We start from the raw sequence: 16,086 nt of genomic DNA on the forward strand, positions 1-16,086 counted from the left end.
CAATTACAAGTATTAGCCAATTAGAGGCATTGTTCAATATTACAGAAAAATGGGTCCATATTCAGATATACAATCTGATGGGCGACAAGAATTTTGTTTGCAGCTAATGCAAGATAATTTATGCCTAAAAAATAAAAAAATTCAAATTTTGCTCTAACATTCATTCCTCTAAGAAGCTTTCATTCTCTTTGATAATCTTGTATGAAGTAATATGTCACCAATTACTTTATGAGGTACGATTTACATTTTGGTTTTTCACAAAAAATAAATTTGTGAAAACTTCTAGTTTAGTCCATATTTGAGTTTCAACCGGCTCTCTATTGTATTAGTAAATTGCAATTGTAACTCAAAAAAGCCTGTTCAATAACATTATAGAAATAACAATCTTCTCTAAGTAGAATCATGAAAACGAAATTGTAAATATTAGTCTTATAAACTTACCGACGCATACAGGAATACTTCCATTCCAATATGGTTGACCCACGACAACTTCTTCCACTGTTGTGGTATTAAGGCAATTGAAATTCTCCACAGTTATGCCCAGAGAGACATAAATGTCAGTAGGATCAGTAATGGTTATTGTGATTTCTACTGGAATGACGCCACTGTCTAGTGAACTTATGAGAGTACTGTAGCTGTATCCTGCAGCCAGGTAGAAAGACAACCAGCTTGGAACATCGGTATCAAAACATCCTTTGATCAGCTCCCAAGAGTCAGCGGTCACGCCCATCGGGACATCAACTCGTACACCTTCGTTGCCTCGATTCATGTACTCCTCATATGAGGTGTATTTCAGCTCAACCATGTCCAGACAATCTTGCGCCTCAGAAGGCACTTCGAGGCCAAGCAAGGATGGAAGTTGGCAAGGGCAGAAGTTTTCAGCGCTGATTGTGCTTTCGTATTGTTTTAAATCTCCAGGTCCACGTAGCATTCTTGAAAACTCGGCATTTACAGGTCCGTGGAGGCAACGTTTGGTGTCAACGTACAAAGCTACATAGTCAATGATATCTATGTAAGTTATAGTGACCTCTCTCAAACAATCATTGACAGGGAAGCCATATGCCCCGGCGATATCAGCAATGGTCTGGCTTCCATCTTTTAGTACATCAGCAAACTGGTGCAAGTCTTCGGGTCCTGAGTAGACAGCGGAAATCAATGCCCAGGCAGCATCATCATAGCAGTTTCTGATGGACAAGTCCAGGGCAATGAAATCGATGCGCCACTCAATGTCCATACCTTGACCATCACCTGGTTCCCCATTCTCACCGTTGCCAGGATCACCCCCGGAATGGCCTTCAAACGTGACCTCAATCGAACTCAGACAGCTGCTCGTTGTCAAAGTTGTGTCAACCGTTGAAAGGACAGTGAAGACAGAAGAACCCTCTTGCATGAGAACATCAGCATAACATTTCAGAGTTGATATGCCCATGTATGCAGTAGATAATGACTGCAGATTCTCTGTGGTGATACAGTCTTCGATGGACTGATCAAGGGATGCATAGTCAATTTTCTGTACTTCGCTTTCCTGGACTACTACATCAATGCCATCAAGACAAGTCTTCACTTGGTTATTTAGACCAACAGACAAGATGTTTATGACTGCTGCTACTGTTAAGGAACCATTGATCAGAGCTGCCTCATAGCTTTGTAAGGTTTCATAACCACTGTAGACTGCTGTCAGAGAGCTTGGCAAAGCGCATCCAAAACATTGTCTGATTCGAGCATCCATTACAATGAAGTTTACGTGTTGTTCTCTGACTGTGTTGTTGCCTCTACTCATATATTCCTCATATGAGATGTATTTCACCTCAACCGTGTTCAGACAATCTTGTGCGTCTTGAGAAGGCACTGCGATGCCAAGCAAGGATGGAAGTTGGCAAACGCAGAAGTTTTCAGCTTGGATCTCACTCTCAAGTTGCTTTAAATTGGCCAGTGAAAACCCAGCATTTTGAGTTGTCCGAAGGCAATGTCTGGTGTCATTATACAATTTTGTATAGTCAATGGCATCTACATAAGTCACTGTAACTTCTTTTATGCATTCATTGACAGGTAAGCCAAATGACGCAGCGATAGTAGCAATGGTCTGACTTCCATCTTTTAGTACATCGGCAAACTGGTGCAAGTCTTCGGGTCCTGAGTAGACAGCGGAAGTCAGAGCCCAAGTAGCATCATCATAGCAGTTCCTAGCAGCCATATCCAGGGCAATGAAATCTATTCGCCACTCAATGTCCATACCATGACCATTAGGATCACCCCCGGAATGGTCTTCAAACGTTACCTCAATCGAACGCAGACAGCTGTTCATTGTCAAAGTTGTGTCAACCGTCGAAAGGACAGTGAAGACAGAAGAACCCTCTTGCATGAGAACATCAGCATAACATTTCAGAGTTGATGTGCCCATGTATGCAGCAGATAATGACTGCAGATTTTCTGTGGTGATACAGTTTCTGATGGACCTATCAAGGGATGTATAGTCAATTTTCTGTACTTCGGTTTCCTGGACTACTACATCAATGCCATCAAGACAAGTCTTCACTCGATTATCTAGACCAACAAACAAGCTGTCTATGACTGCTGCTACTGTTAAGGAACCACTTACCAGAGCTGCCTCATGGCTTTGTAAGGTTTCATAACCACTGTAGACTGCTGTCAGAGTGCTTGGCAAAGCGCATCCAAAACATTGTCTGATGCGAGCATCCATCACAATGAAGTTTACATGTCGTTCTACGACCATGATCTGGATATTACTAAGACAACCTTTGATGGTTGAGTTAAACTGGTCTTCATCATCTGCTATCAAGGTATCCAGGAATGTGCGGCCATCAATGGTGCCTTCTTGGAGTTGCTGTAATTCATCAGTGTACACTGAGGGAAGTAACAAGGCAGTTGCACCTGCACCACCTGTGCACACGGCAATATCAGTCACCAACTTGTGGTTCTCTGGAGTCAGGGTGATCACTGGCTCGGTGGGAACGGCCATCATCGCTTCCACATCTATTGCTGAGAGACAAGTTTTTTCATTATCCCTCAAGGCCCCTTGGGCATCTTGTGCTAGGGTATCTACAAAAGCCCTGACTTCTCTGACACCTGGATCAGGATGGGTGACAAGGTTATTATAGTCTGCACTGTACACCGTTGGCAATGATATTGCAGCTGCTGAAGTGCCACCCAAACACTTTGACACTTCACTAAGTACATCAAAAACCTCTTGTGAAACCTCCGGCACTGCTTGTCGTCGTGATCTTCTCAGACTTGTCGTAGATTGCAAACTGACGACAGACCTTCGGTCTCGATGTCCTACAAATGAAAGAAAATTGTACACCGCATAGTTGATAAACAAAAGTTAATGCCACTAGAAGATATTGGACAGGTTTACTGTCAAGAATAAATTTTGAGATTTGATGAACAAATATGAGAGTAAAAAATGCCTACAGATTGTTAGTTTAAATTTGAACTCTTGCCATGACAGTAGGAACTCTCAAGTTAAAAAGATGTTTGACAAAATACCAGAAATGTTGCCTGTTTTTTTCCTTTGAAAAGAAGTTTAAAATATTTCATAATGAGGAAAATTTTACGCAATCTAATAACAATTACTCTGACTTCTCTGACTAGAATAAGTATTTACTAACAACTGGGAAAATTACTATGAAGGGGTTACTATTGTGAATGAATATTGAGGGAGAGACCATTAATTTCTAGTAGGGTCGGTCAAGAAATGTGTTCTGTGAGGAAAAAGTTGTTAAAAGTTGTGCAACCTTGCTGTGCCAAAAAGTATTCATGCGACCCTGAAGCTGAGAGATGATTTCCAGGCAAAATATTATGCATGTTCTGCATAGTCTGCAGAAAAATGTCAAATTCTCAAAAATTGGAAAAAAATTGCATCATACATGCATTCTCATTTTGACCACCCCTCTCAAGATTAATGGTATACCCTCATGTGATACTCACCCGGTGTCTCAGGTTGACGGAAACCATCCACTGTGCACATGATAGGTTCATCAGGCTGTGGTCCGTACCCGTCTTGGTCACAGTAGAAATGTAACAGGCTTCCAACATAATACCTTCCATACATACCGTATTGTTTGCCGTCGTCTGGAGTTCCTGGATCCTCACATGTCAGCACTGTATGCAGAATAGTATACATGTAGAGTCAAATTTATAATGATGATCGAAAAATCTGAGCTCATATTAAAAAACAAGGAAATTTGTTTCAGATTAATTCTTGAGAGTTTCCTTTTTCGAAATACGGTTTTCATAAAAACACTGATGCTAATAAACTTGCATTTTGTATCTCTTGTACATATGTGCAGTAATTTATCAACATCTTGTCAAAAAACTTCAGATAAATCCTTCTGTATTTGCAGTCTGATGCTTTTTCAAATCTACCAAATCAAAAAGCTTGAATGTTTAAACAGAGCAATCAGACTGAAAAGATATTTTTTGGTCTTAAAATTTCACTACATTTTAAAATACTGCTGAGGCAATTTTGTATTTAGGAAAGAGATGAGAAAGTTTCATCACACACTATGAAAAACCGATGAGATATTAAATTTAAGTGTGGTATACAATGGAGGAAATGATTGTCTGCGGGCAACGTCCCTGAGATGACCTTTGACATGACATGGGTGGTAACAAGTTTGAGAGTCCAAATGGCTAAAATTTCCCTGAAGGTGCATTCTGCGTTAACAGACTAGATGCATAACTTACATGTGCAGTACGGGACAGATCCACTCCAGGAGCCATCGTCTTGACAAACCCTCTCAGCCTCTCCAACTAAAGCGAAGCCTGGGTTACATCTGCAGATAACTTTGTCACCAACACGTACGTCTTCATAGTAGCAGCGAGAGTTATCCGGGATCTCGGGATCACCACACGGAACCCCTGCAAAGAGATGACTTTATTGAATGGTGCGATAGCATAGCTTTGGCTTGTGTTTGTTCGTTCTTTGTTTTTACAGGCATATATCTTACTGCCTGAAAAATTTTGAGTCAATCTTAAGTCTACGATTCATTGTTTATTCTATACCATAAAATCTCATCACACACAAATATTACATTCCCAGCTATGGATTTTGCCATCCATACAGATTGTGTAAGTCAGGTCACTTTTCAGGGGTTTAGAAAATGAAGGTTTTACATGCCACTTTGGAAGGTGTTTTAGTTTGTTGAGCCTGTGAAAACTTTATTTACTCCACAAACTTCAAAATAAGACACCACAAGTGGTAGGCCAAAGGAATACTGAGAAAACTTGTGTCCAAATATCTATGCATAAGGCACGTTCTGCCTTAAGAGTTGTCGTAGACGTGCATGTACTGGTATGTTTTATAAAAGTGTGAGCTTACGTTTACACTCTGGAGTTGGACCAGTCCAGCCATATTTGAAGTAGTTGAACTGCTGGCATACAGTTGTGGCAGGGCCGACCAAAACATAGCCATCTTTGCATGTGTACGTTGCAGTGCTGAGGTAACCATAGTAGCTGGGGTCTGAGGCAACCCAGCTTCCATGTTCAATGTCTTCTGGGGCCTGACATGAGGTAACTGAAATCACAAAAATGTTAAGTATATATAAATCACAAAATTATCGAAAAGGCAACCATACTAGTTCATGAACTGGCTGGCAATCATATGTCAAAGGTTAAAGTTCAATGAATTTCAATTGACCTCATAATGTTCGAGTCAAAGGTTACAATGAGTATACTTACCAATTATGCTGGGAATGTCAAAGTTGAAAGTTCCCTCTGCTGTGCAGGTTAGCTTGTACTCGCCACTCACCATGTAGCCAACTGATGTAACAACTTCAAAGTAGTAGTTGTACGGAACGCGAACCGAGGAGTTGCCAAACTGACATCCACAGCCGGAAGCAAATACAGCAATAGCGTACTGGAAGGTCACGTCCAAGGTACACATAACGGCTGTAATGATATGGCAGAATAGTGATGTGAGGTTTGATTTAAGGTAGCTTTCCGCCTTTGTTTTGGTATTTGAGTCAAACACACGATTTTTCTTTTATCCCTTAAAAGTATTCCTATAATATTGATCTTCCTTGTGTGTAGAATATCTTGGTCGTGAAGTTCCTGTTTTTCGGTGAAATTTTGGAATAAAAATGTACGAGAGGCACAGGTGTACATTTTGGCGTTTGAGACTACCGTTAAGTCTTGATTGACAAGGGATTACGCTAAGCAAGCAGCGTCACAGTATTCACATGCACTTGGACAACATACGCTGTGAAAATCCCATTAGCACCTACCGTTCACTGCGTGGGTCAAGACCATAGTGTGTACCTGGCAATTAGGCGTCGAAAGGTGGGTCTTACCGTTTTTCTCATAGAGGTGGCCGCTTCCAAAAGATCACAATTTATCGACACAATCGGACAAAGTCACACTTATGACATTGTTGACGGTACAATTTCAGATTACACAAATGGCCCACGCACTAAATGTTTTATCTGGGACATTTTTGTGCTTTTGTAAAAGCACCAGGAGTGGTGGATAAGTTTCGTAATGTTAAACATCTTTGAAGAGGCTGTCCCGTATACATAAATGGTACGTTCCACTGGCGGCCTTAGTGACAGCGGGAACACTTGAATACCCCAACAGACACCCTTCACATCTTCAACATTCAAGCAACATTCGGCCTCTTTCGGCCGAAGTTTCGGCTTCTTTTGGCCCCAAGACATTTCGACACCCCGTTACGATTTATTTTTTCCCTTCAAACTTATTAGTAACTGACAGACCAGTCATATTCATAAGCGTGACCTTTGCGTTTTGACCAGTATGACTTTTACAGTGCCGTTTAGGCGCCGCTTTTCAAACTTTGACAGTGTCGGCGGCTATTGCTATTGAAAATGATATGAAACTCTTTTCGACGGTTTTTCGCCATGTTCTCATAAACTTTAAAGCATGTGAATGCTGACACTATACTTCTCAGTGTTTTGATTTGTAACATTTGGCACGAGGTCCCCAACCAGATAGTGCCGAAACGTCTTTGGTCGCGTTGCCTAAACGTCTTGGGGTCGGAAATTGTGCGGCCGAAACGACTTTGCGCCAAAAGGTCTAGAAACCCGACATTGTCCGTTCGATGAGAATACTAAGTGAGTTGAACAATTTATGAATAAAAATGAAATATCAGAAGCCGCGGCACTGGAACTACTTGGGATTAGAAAATACAAGGTGGAAACAAATTGCATGGGCTGCAAGAGAGCGACAGCAAATATTCCCAAGGCAAAATACGTAGCGATGCAGAAATCCCACGCCACAAAACAATAGCTGCTTTGGTTTGCAGACGTTTTGGCACAATGGCAGTGAACTGATAATGTCGAAGTCGTTTCAATCCCGCGGTCCCGTTTTTCATTGTCCCATTTCGTTTCCGGACCGCGCTATTACCCAATAATCGTACAATGCAACCATCCTACCACTAAATGAGAAACCGACCTTGACAAGGTAAAAACATACGTCGACTAAAAAATGTTCATCGTACACCGGACGAATGTGAATCAAATGATTTTATGGGAATGGACACGACAGCATTGTTATCAGTTATCATGGCAGTAGCCGAAATGCTGCATGACCGAAGACAAATTTCAATATGAATTTGACCGTCACAACGTAATAACGTAATCGCCCTGAGTTTTCATCAACATGTCATCATTGGTCGGTAAACCATTGAATGAGACGCTTACGGGCTAACTACTTGAATACAGTGCAAAACACCATCCTAATCCTGAGATTTACATGTAATGAAGACGGGTCTGATATCATATTCGCCTGGAATCGATGGTACTCATGTTGGATACGAACGACAGCAGAGAGTTATCTATCTGTGACCATGGAGGTAGGAAGACTACTACCTCCATGCTGTGACGTATGACGCTTGACGAGAGGTCTATCGCATGCAACTTGCGCTTGATGAAATGACGTACTTTTCTCTATGTTCATGTTTTCTCAACTTCTCTCCTTTGACTTTTATGCCACCGACAGGCGACTGGTTCATGACTCCAGAAACGGTCTTCACCCACAGAAATGCTGTACAGAGTGAGGACGAACTATTGTCTCAGAAATGCTCGTAGTTTGATTAGTGTTAATCGGTTTTCAAGGCGCGTGAAGATCTAAAAAATGGCTGCTCACTGAATCCTCGGTTACTCTAACCGTAACGAATCACAGCATGGAGCTGTTCTTTTTTATCTCCATGATCACAGACACCGCAAATGTACATCCACATACAAACGCAGATATTTTTGTTGTCAGCCAATATTGTTTTCCCTATATCACTCATCGGGCTCGCTTTCATTCCGCAGCAGTGAGTCGTTTCCGAGGTCGAATCGAATGCTGCCATAAACTTACACTGTAGTGTACGCTTGTCATGGAGGTAATTAGTCCAAGCGCTCGTGTTGACGGCATCGAGATGCCGTAGCAGTTCCGACAGTTAGGTCGAACAGTTAATACTCTATTTAAACCTTACAACTAATCAGTCAACAGATTATGCATTATCCCTTCCCTGGCACTCCCCAAGTTTATTTACTCATCAGCTACTGTGTAGATTGCGCTCTAAAAAGAGTACAACGCTCCCAAAATTCACCCATTTTAGCCTCATTTCGACCGTTGACACTGATTTCAATGAGTGAATATACTGTTGAAGTTGAACACTTTGATTTCACTATCTGGTTTTAGTGTTTTGTCGGTTGAGTACATTGTTTATTGCCATTCAAAAGGAAAAAACCGAACCAATTTAATAAATCGCCTTTTTCTCAGTTCGGCATTTTGTCACATTGCAGCACATCCAAAGAGTTTAACTCGAGAACGCGTGAACGGAAGTTCACCAGATTTTCACAGACGTTTGTCAAGTAGGTTGTCTCCATAACCGTGTCTCAGTTTCTTTATGAAGATTTTTAAAGTCGAGTTATTGCTGCTTAATTAGGCGGCGTTGTAAGACTAATCGGTGGATAAACTTTGACTCAACGATGTGAAAAAACTAAGGCCTTTTTCAAAAATCTGAGACACGGTTTTGTAGCCAGTATTCTGAAGACCAATTGCCCGTTATCAACTAAACAATAGCCCCTCTCCGCTCAGACTTAAACTTTTTTACGTGAGACCACCCATTTTCTTTACACTTTCACTAAGATCTTCAAAAAATTCATCGCACACTAATTTTCTTGATAAAACAAAAAAATTCATAGCAATAGCTTTCAGGTGATATATAATACTTGGGTAAAAGTACACATCTTGATGGCAAAATTCACGTTTGAAAATAGGTCGACGCAAAGGTGGAAAGCTACCTTAATTAGTATGACTAAATAAATTGAACATTCGTGTCAGTATAGTGTACAAAATTTATAACTAGTCTATTGACTGATGTATTTGCCAAGGTTAGGTACAAAAGTAAATCATAAGATTCTGGTACTTTTTTATAATATGCCTACTATTAAGAGTAGAAGGCACCTCAGAGACAGATATTCTGACTCTCAAATTTTTACAATACTTTTCTGGTCTACCACTTGTGGGGGCTCATTTTGAAGCTTTTTCAGTAAGTTAAGTTTTCACCATCTTTGTTTTGTGAAAATCCAAACTTTTATTTTCCACCATAGAGTTACATGTAACAAAGCAATGGCACCCATTTTGAATTTTCATGAATGTAAATGTTTAGCAAATGTTAAGTAATTTATTTGTCTGGTACCACAATTTGGATGGTGATACCTGATATTTATTCTTGATTTGCTAAGAGTATTGTCCTTAAGGATGTACAGCATCAATTGATTACTTACGGACACATGTTCTATCATAGACAAAGGAACTTCTTGCATCGAGTCCATCCTCTCCAGCTGCCAGGTAAAAGCCATTGGTGCCATCAACTTCAAACAGAGAGTAGCCTTCGTTACAGCTACATGTGTAAGAGCCCTGAGTGTTCTGACAGAGTTGATTACATAGGTTCAGGCTGTCGTCGTAACATTCATCGATATCTGTAAACACAAACAACAAACAAAACATCTGTTTTCACTGATCCGGTGCATGAAAATTGATAAGTTAAGAGTAAAAATCTAAACTGCATACCGCATTGGTACAACTTTTCAAAGATTTTGTAACTTAAGGTTTTGAACCAGAACAAAATTACACTCACAATAATCCCACAAAATGATTGGTGCAAACTATTATCACTTCTTTTTTATCATTACCCTCCACAAACTCACCGACGCAAGTGACTGGATCTCCAAAAGGGTGATGGTATCCATCGGGACAGCTACAGTCGTACGTCCCCGGAAGATTGGTGCATTCCTGAGTGTCATCACAGTTGTGCAAATCCTCTGCACATTCATCAATATCTACAAAATGTACACAACAAAACGATTTTCAGCAAGAAGGATTTCAACTGTGACTTTCTTGGAAAGTCATTTGTGAGAAAGAGTAATATTTGATATTGGTAGTACATGTATCTTTAAAATGCAATGTCCATAGAGTTGAAAGATATAAAATCGCCTATCTAGAGGGCATTATAATAATAATATTTTTATTGCTTGCTTGTAAATATAGGATTTACATCACATTTGTGGCAATAAAAGTGTGATACAAAAAATAAGTTAAAATTTTCTTCAATAAAGATAAAGTATTACAGTATAATAATAGTAGCTAATAATAAATATAACTAGGTATTTCTTTGTTTATATAAAGTAAAAATATAATCAGCAAGTTGTTCGTTAAAAGATAACTCTTGTTTTGTTAGTAGAGAAATAAGCTGATTTTCAGTATCGTCGTTTGGGAAATTGATTTTACTGAAAAAGTACTTTCTTTGGACTTTGTATTTCTGACAGACTAATAAAAAGTGTGTTTTATCTTCAATACTGTTGGTGTTACACTGATTGCAGTATCTTTCAGTAATTGGGGTTTTTGGAACAGTGTGTCTCCCTTTTTCAATTGCTAGATCATGATTGCTAATGCGAAGTTTGGTGAGCAATTTCTTTTCTCACCTTGCAACTGTGTTAAGTAGGGTTCTAATCTAAAATTACGTTTTATTTTGGCATACATTCTTAGTTTACTATTTTCATCAGTGATCAACTTTTTCCAAAATACTTCAAAATACTTCCCAAGTGTTTTTCATTTAAAAAATGTAACAATTTACTTTCCTGAATCATTGACCCAATAACGTCAATGCATAATCTGATGGCTGCATGGCTTCATATGAAGATTGAAGTTGGCAGGCATCAGCAAATATATATTTGCTGTATACTTCAGGAATTTAAGAAATTTTCATCACTTTATATTATACATCTGCTCCATCTGTCCTGCATGACTGTGTGTGCAGCTGAAAGACTATTTTATTAAATTTTTAGCAGGTTTAAAGGTGGTTTTTAGCCTTTTATTAGAGAAAATTAACAAAGGTCATATTTTTATCATTTTTCTAAAATTTTGAAGCTAAATTTTCACATTGTTGGCATGAATCTTGTAAATTTCCATTGACATATAATTCAAAACAAGGCTACATGTATAGTTTAACATGTTTCACAGAGCTTGCCATTTGTTAACTCACCAACACAGGATGTAAAAGTGTTGTCCCAAGTTATTGGGTCCACACAGGTCGCCTGAGTAACGGGATTGGAAGGCAGTCGGAAACCGTTCTTGCAAGACATATCCACAACATCGCCTACATTGTACGCCTACATTGTAGTCACCTTCTGGAGTCAACATTGAACTGACTTCATTGACAAGTGGCTCAATGCAGTATGGACCTGAGTGACAATGAAATATGTAGGCCATGAAATGTAAACAAATAATTTTAGTTTTCACAAGAGTAACGCTACAAACTTGACATTTTGACAAAGTGTTCTAGTTACCTGGTTGATCATGAACAAATTTGCACAGTGCAAAACAAAAATTAAAAAATGCTACATATCATTCAAACATTCAACTTCTCTGAATTATTTTTCTAGGGATAATTTTTCCAGAAGACATTTAAAAAAATCTTGAGATTTCCGCCAAAAGATTTTGAGTCAAAAGAAACACTGCTAATGAGCTATATGCTGGGGACAAAGTTTTTTGATTAATTAATTAATTAGAATAATTTACATTGGTGTTTGATACCAGTATGTGACGATGATGATCACACCAAGTGTGGGTCCGTAGAAAAATGGTTTAGTAACCCCCGTATCTTTTCTGTTGTCTAATGATATGAAAGATTACATTGATATAACAGTGAGAACTTCTGTGGCATGGCTTGTAAAGTCTGGTAAAAATTAACTATAGTACTGACTTATAAACACTTACATTGTACATGCATAAACTTTCAATTAAATTTCTTAGGCTTTATTGGATGGGAAAACACTCCATGCATTTTAATACCTGCACCATACAACCAACGTCTGTATGTTTTCTTTGCAAGGTATATATAAATGATATGGATTTTACTTACTGGAACAAGTCGGGGGATCGGTGGACCACGTGCCATCTCGTCTGCAGACTGCAATGCTCCAGCCAACAAGAGACAAGCCAGTGTTGCAGCCATACACAACGATACTGCCAAAGGTCAATGAACTGAGATCTACCAGAAAGCCACCCGCAGGTGCCACTGGTTGTGGACATCCAACAGCTGGAAATGGATTGATGGAAATTTATTTGATCACAAAAAAATAGTGACAATATCACTGTTCGCTCCCATATAGTTATCAAAACAAGTCAACAATTGTATGAAACATGGACATACATATACAGACAAACTGACATACACAGACTGGCACAGAGTGATGACATTGACCCCAAGTGTGCCTTGGTCCATGGAGAGTGATAAAGATATAACAAACAGCTGAACGTAATGATAAAATAGTTAAGTATAGGCTTATACAGGCACTGAGAGTGAATATGTTACAGCAATTTGATTAGTTTCTTTTCCTTTTCTACTTCTGTGATAATATTTAAGACAATCAATCTGCAAGGCAGTTTATGTATTGACAAATATGTTATCTTTTACAAGCACATAGTAAACTGTTCTTGATTTTTCATTTATAATATTTGACGTAGACTGAAATACATAACATGCAACCAATGTTTACATTTTGCCCGTACACCAGAAATTTCAACATACAATCATCAACTCAGAAACCCTACAGGAAAGAGTAAACATTGTTTTCTTCCAGAACAGCTGGTACATCCACATCTGGAACAACTTACAAACTTAACCAATTACACAAGGATGATGACACAAGAGATAAAGTTAAACTGTGGTGAACTTGACTATTCCTTTCAAATCCTTACCTAACTTGACATCTTAAACTAAAATACACTGCATGGTAAATTGTGCAAAAAAATACATCGGGGTGGACCATTTGATAAGGGATGGTGTCTGGAAGATCGATGAGGTACATTATCTTTTTTATCCGATCCATTATACATTCTTTTTTCCCCACTCTCCCACCTTTTCTTTTTGTCAAACCTCTGGCTGAATTTTTTATTGGCATTTGTTTGGAATTTTTTCAAAATCTGCCAGGATTTTTTTACCGCATTTCAACACCAAATACAGTTTACCATATCAAATGCTTACTAAATCACTACATTATGTACTCTCAGTTCCAGTAGGTATAAAATTACCAAAAAAAATCTTAAAAATACAAAATGAAAGATATCCCAGTAAAACTGAAAGTTTCGCAAAGTTGCCCCAAAAATTCAAAATTCTGGATTTCAACTTAATTTCAATATATCTTATTAACAAAAACCCTAAGGACCGGTTTACTAAATATCAAAGCAATCAGACTGGTAAATTTTGAGAAACAAATTTTTTGACCAAAAATGAGAAAAATTGCCCCCAAAATACAAAATTGCAGATTTCATCCTAATTTTAAATATATCTAATTAACATAAACCCTAGGAACCTGTACACTAGATATCAAAGCTACCAGCTCAGAAGTTTTAGGAGAAAAAATTTTTGACCAAAAAAGGCAAAAATTGCCCCAAAAATATAAAAAAAATTGCCAGTTTCAACATACTTTCAATACATTTTATTGAGATTAATCTTAAATACCTGTATACCAAATATCAAAGCTATCAAATCAGCAGTTTTGGGATGAAAAAAATTTTTATCAAAAATTGGGAAAATTGCCCCAAAATTACAAATATGACAATATCAATACAATTTGTACAAGCATGACTGAGGTCATTCTGAGGAACATGAATATTAAGTTTCATAGCAATCAGATGAGCGATTTCAGAGAACAAGATTTTTTGACTAAAAACGGAAAAAATACCCTAAAAATACAATCACGCAAATAACATCCAAATTTTTGCACACATAATTTAGAATACCTAAAGAAATCTGCATACCAAGTTTCAACCAAATCTGACCATGATTACTGAGTATTAGCCATTTGCAGGATTTTTCCTTTTTTCCCCCTCATTTGCATATTTTTGGCACTGACAAGTTCATTTGAACAAATTCACATCTCCACCCCTAGGTGCACCTGTACACCAAATACTAAGACAGTAGGTGCTACGGTTTAGGAGTTTTTGATGTGGACGGACTAACAGACATACATACATACACACAGACGCCATTTTGCCACCTTATACGAATACCTCCAATTTGCATATATGATATATGGGAGCGTAAAAATTACATCTTGAACATGTCTCCTATGTACATTTGGCAAAATATTTACAACAAAGACGCTTGTGTTTTTGACACCTAAGACATTTTAAAGTTTATGTGAAATTGCTAAGGTATGATAAACGGTGATAACACTCTAGGTCGAGACTGCCAGCCATTATAGGCTGCTTCATAAAGAAATATTCTGATTACAGAACAAAAGTGTACAATAAAGGCCTTCACAAAATGGAAGCTCAAGTAAGGTAGGAATGTGTAATCACTAATGCGTGTGGTAATTTCAAGTAGTAAATTCTCCAATATCCAGGTCATTTAAGGTAGAATGTGCCTCAGGGACAGATTAGGACTCTCAAACTTTTACAATTCTATTCTGATCTACCCCTTGAAGCCCTTGGAGTAAGAAAAATTTTCACCTTCTCAGGTTTTTGAAAATAAAAAATTTTATTTTCTTCATAGAATTTACACACAGATAGCTGCCATTTCAAATTGCAAATATCAGTAAATCTTGGTTGATTTGTTTCTCTGGTACTAAAAGTTGCACATTAATCCCTGATTTTTAATCTCGATTTTGGAAGAGAATGGTTGAAAGATTCCTTTAGGAAACTTTAAGCAAAAGTTTAAGTCTTTCAGTTTTTAGATGCATACTACACTAAACAGCAAGATGCAGGAATTTCTGTGACAAAGCCTTGAAAATGGACAATGTGGGAAGGAAAGGATTCATGCATTACGGGACGTAAACACATACCGACACAGTCCTTCATTGGTCCCCAGCTGCCATCAGCCTGGCAGCTAATGGTGACCTGTATGTCATTACTTCCCTGGACTCTGTATCCATCCATACATGAGTAAACAGCCGTGTCCTCAAAGACAGGACTGGAAATCCTGACAATGTAGCCGTTAGGGATGGGTCCTGGCCGACCACAGGTGATTCCTTTTTGAGAAAACAGATGGAATATTTGTTTATATACAGATCAAACTGACAAACGTCATTGTTTTTATCGTGTGAGTCATTCAGTGAGCTAACCTTTAATGTGTTCATGATGTACCAATACTCACAAAAGTATGATGTACAAGTACCTGGAACGTATTCTTAAGTATCTGATCTGTGATTCTTTATTTTCCTCTCTCATCATTGTGGTCTAAAGTTCATGACAGGATGTGTCACAGAAAGTTCATGAAACAAAAAGTCCCTGATTTTTCATAAAGATTTCAGAAGTATTTTTAAAGTTTTCCCAGGAGTATTTTAGAATGTGACATGATACAGTAAGTGGGTTGCAAATCCAGAAATCTTACTTTCCAGATCCCCGGTATGTATATGATAAACATTTTTTTCAAGACTTCCCTAGAAAGATTTGGAATTCAGGGACTTAGAAGGAGCAAACAAGTCCTAGATAGTGAGTTACACATGATTGGTTGCGGAACATTTCACTGCTCATAAACAGTCACTCTGTATTGCAGAATGTGGAAAATTTTCGCATTTTGCTATTAGATGAACTATGGTAATATGGTCACAA

At 38.3% G+C, this 16,086-nt stretch overlaps 1 protein-coding gene across 1 annotated transcript in view; it reads right to left on the reverse strand.

Annotated features, from left to right (window-relative positions):
* The window catches only part of LOC139122612 (uncharacterized), a 46,620-nt gene extending 34,990 nt beyond the window's left edge, over positions 1–11,630 (reverse strand). The window contains exons 1-8 of the mRNA XM_070688173.1: positions 11,513–11,630; positions 10,179–10,310; positions 9,756–9,950; positions 5,701–5,910; positions 5,342–5,536; positions 4,708–4,881; positions 3,949–4,122; positions 442–3,297 (exon numbers count right to left, since the gene is read on the reverse strand). Of these exons, the coding sequence (XP_070544274.1) occupies positions 442–3,297; positions 3,949–4,122; positions 4,708–4,881; positions 5,342–5,536; positions 5,701–5,910; positions 9,756–9,950; positions 10,179–10,310; positions 11,513–11,612 (4,036 nt within the window). The 5' untranslated portion in view covers positions 11,613–11,630. The remainder of the gene's footprint in view (positions 1–441; positions 3,298–3,948; positions 4,123–4,707; positions 4,882–5,341; positions 5,537–5,700; positions 5,911–9,755; positions 9,951–10,178; positions 10,311–11,512) is intronic.
* Positions 11,631–16,086: the final 4,456 nt, after the last annotated feature.

The sequence above is a fragment of the Ptychodera flava genome, chromosome 22 (genome assembly GCF_041260155.1).
Source record: "Ptychodera flava strain L36383 chromosome 22, AS_Pfla_20210202, whole genome shotgun sequence".
NCBI lineage: Eukaryota > Metazoa > Hemichordata > Enteropneusta > Ptychoderidae > Ptychodera > Ptychodera flava.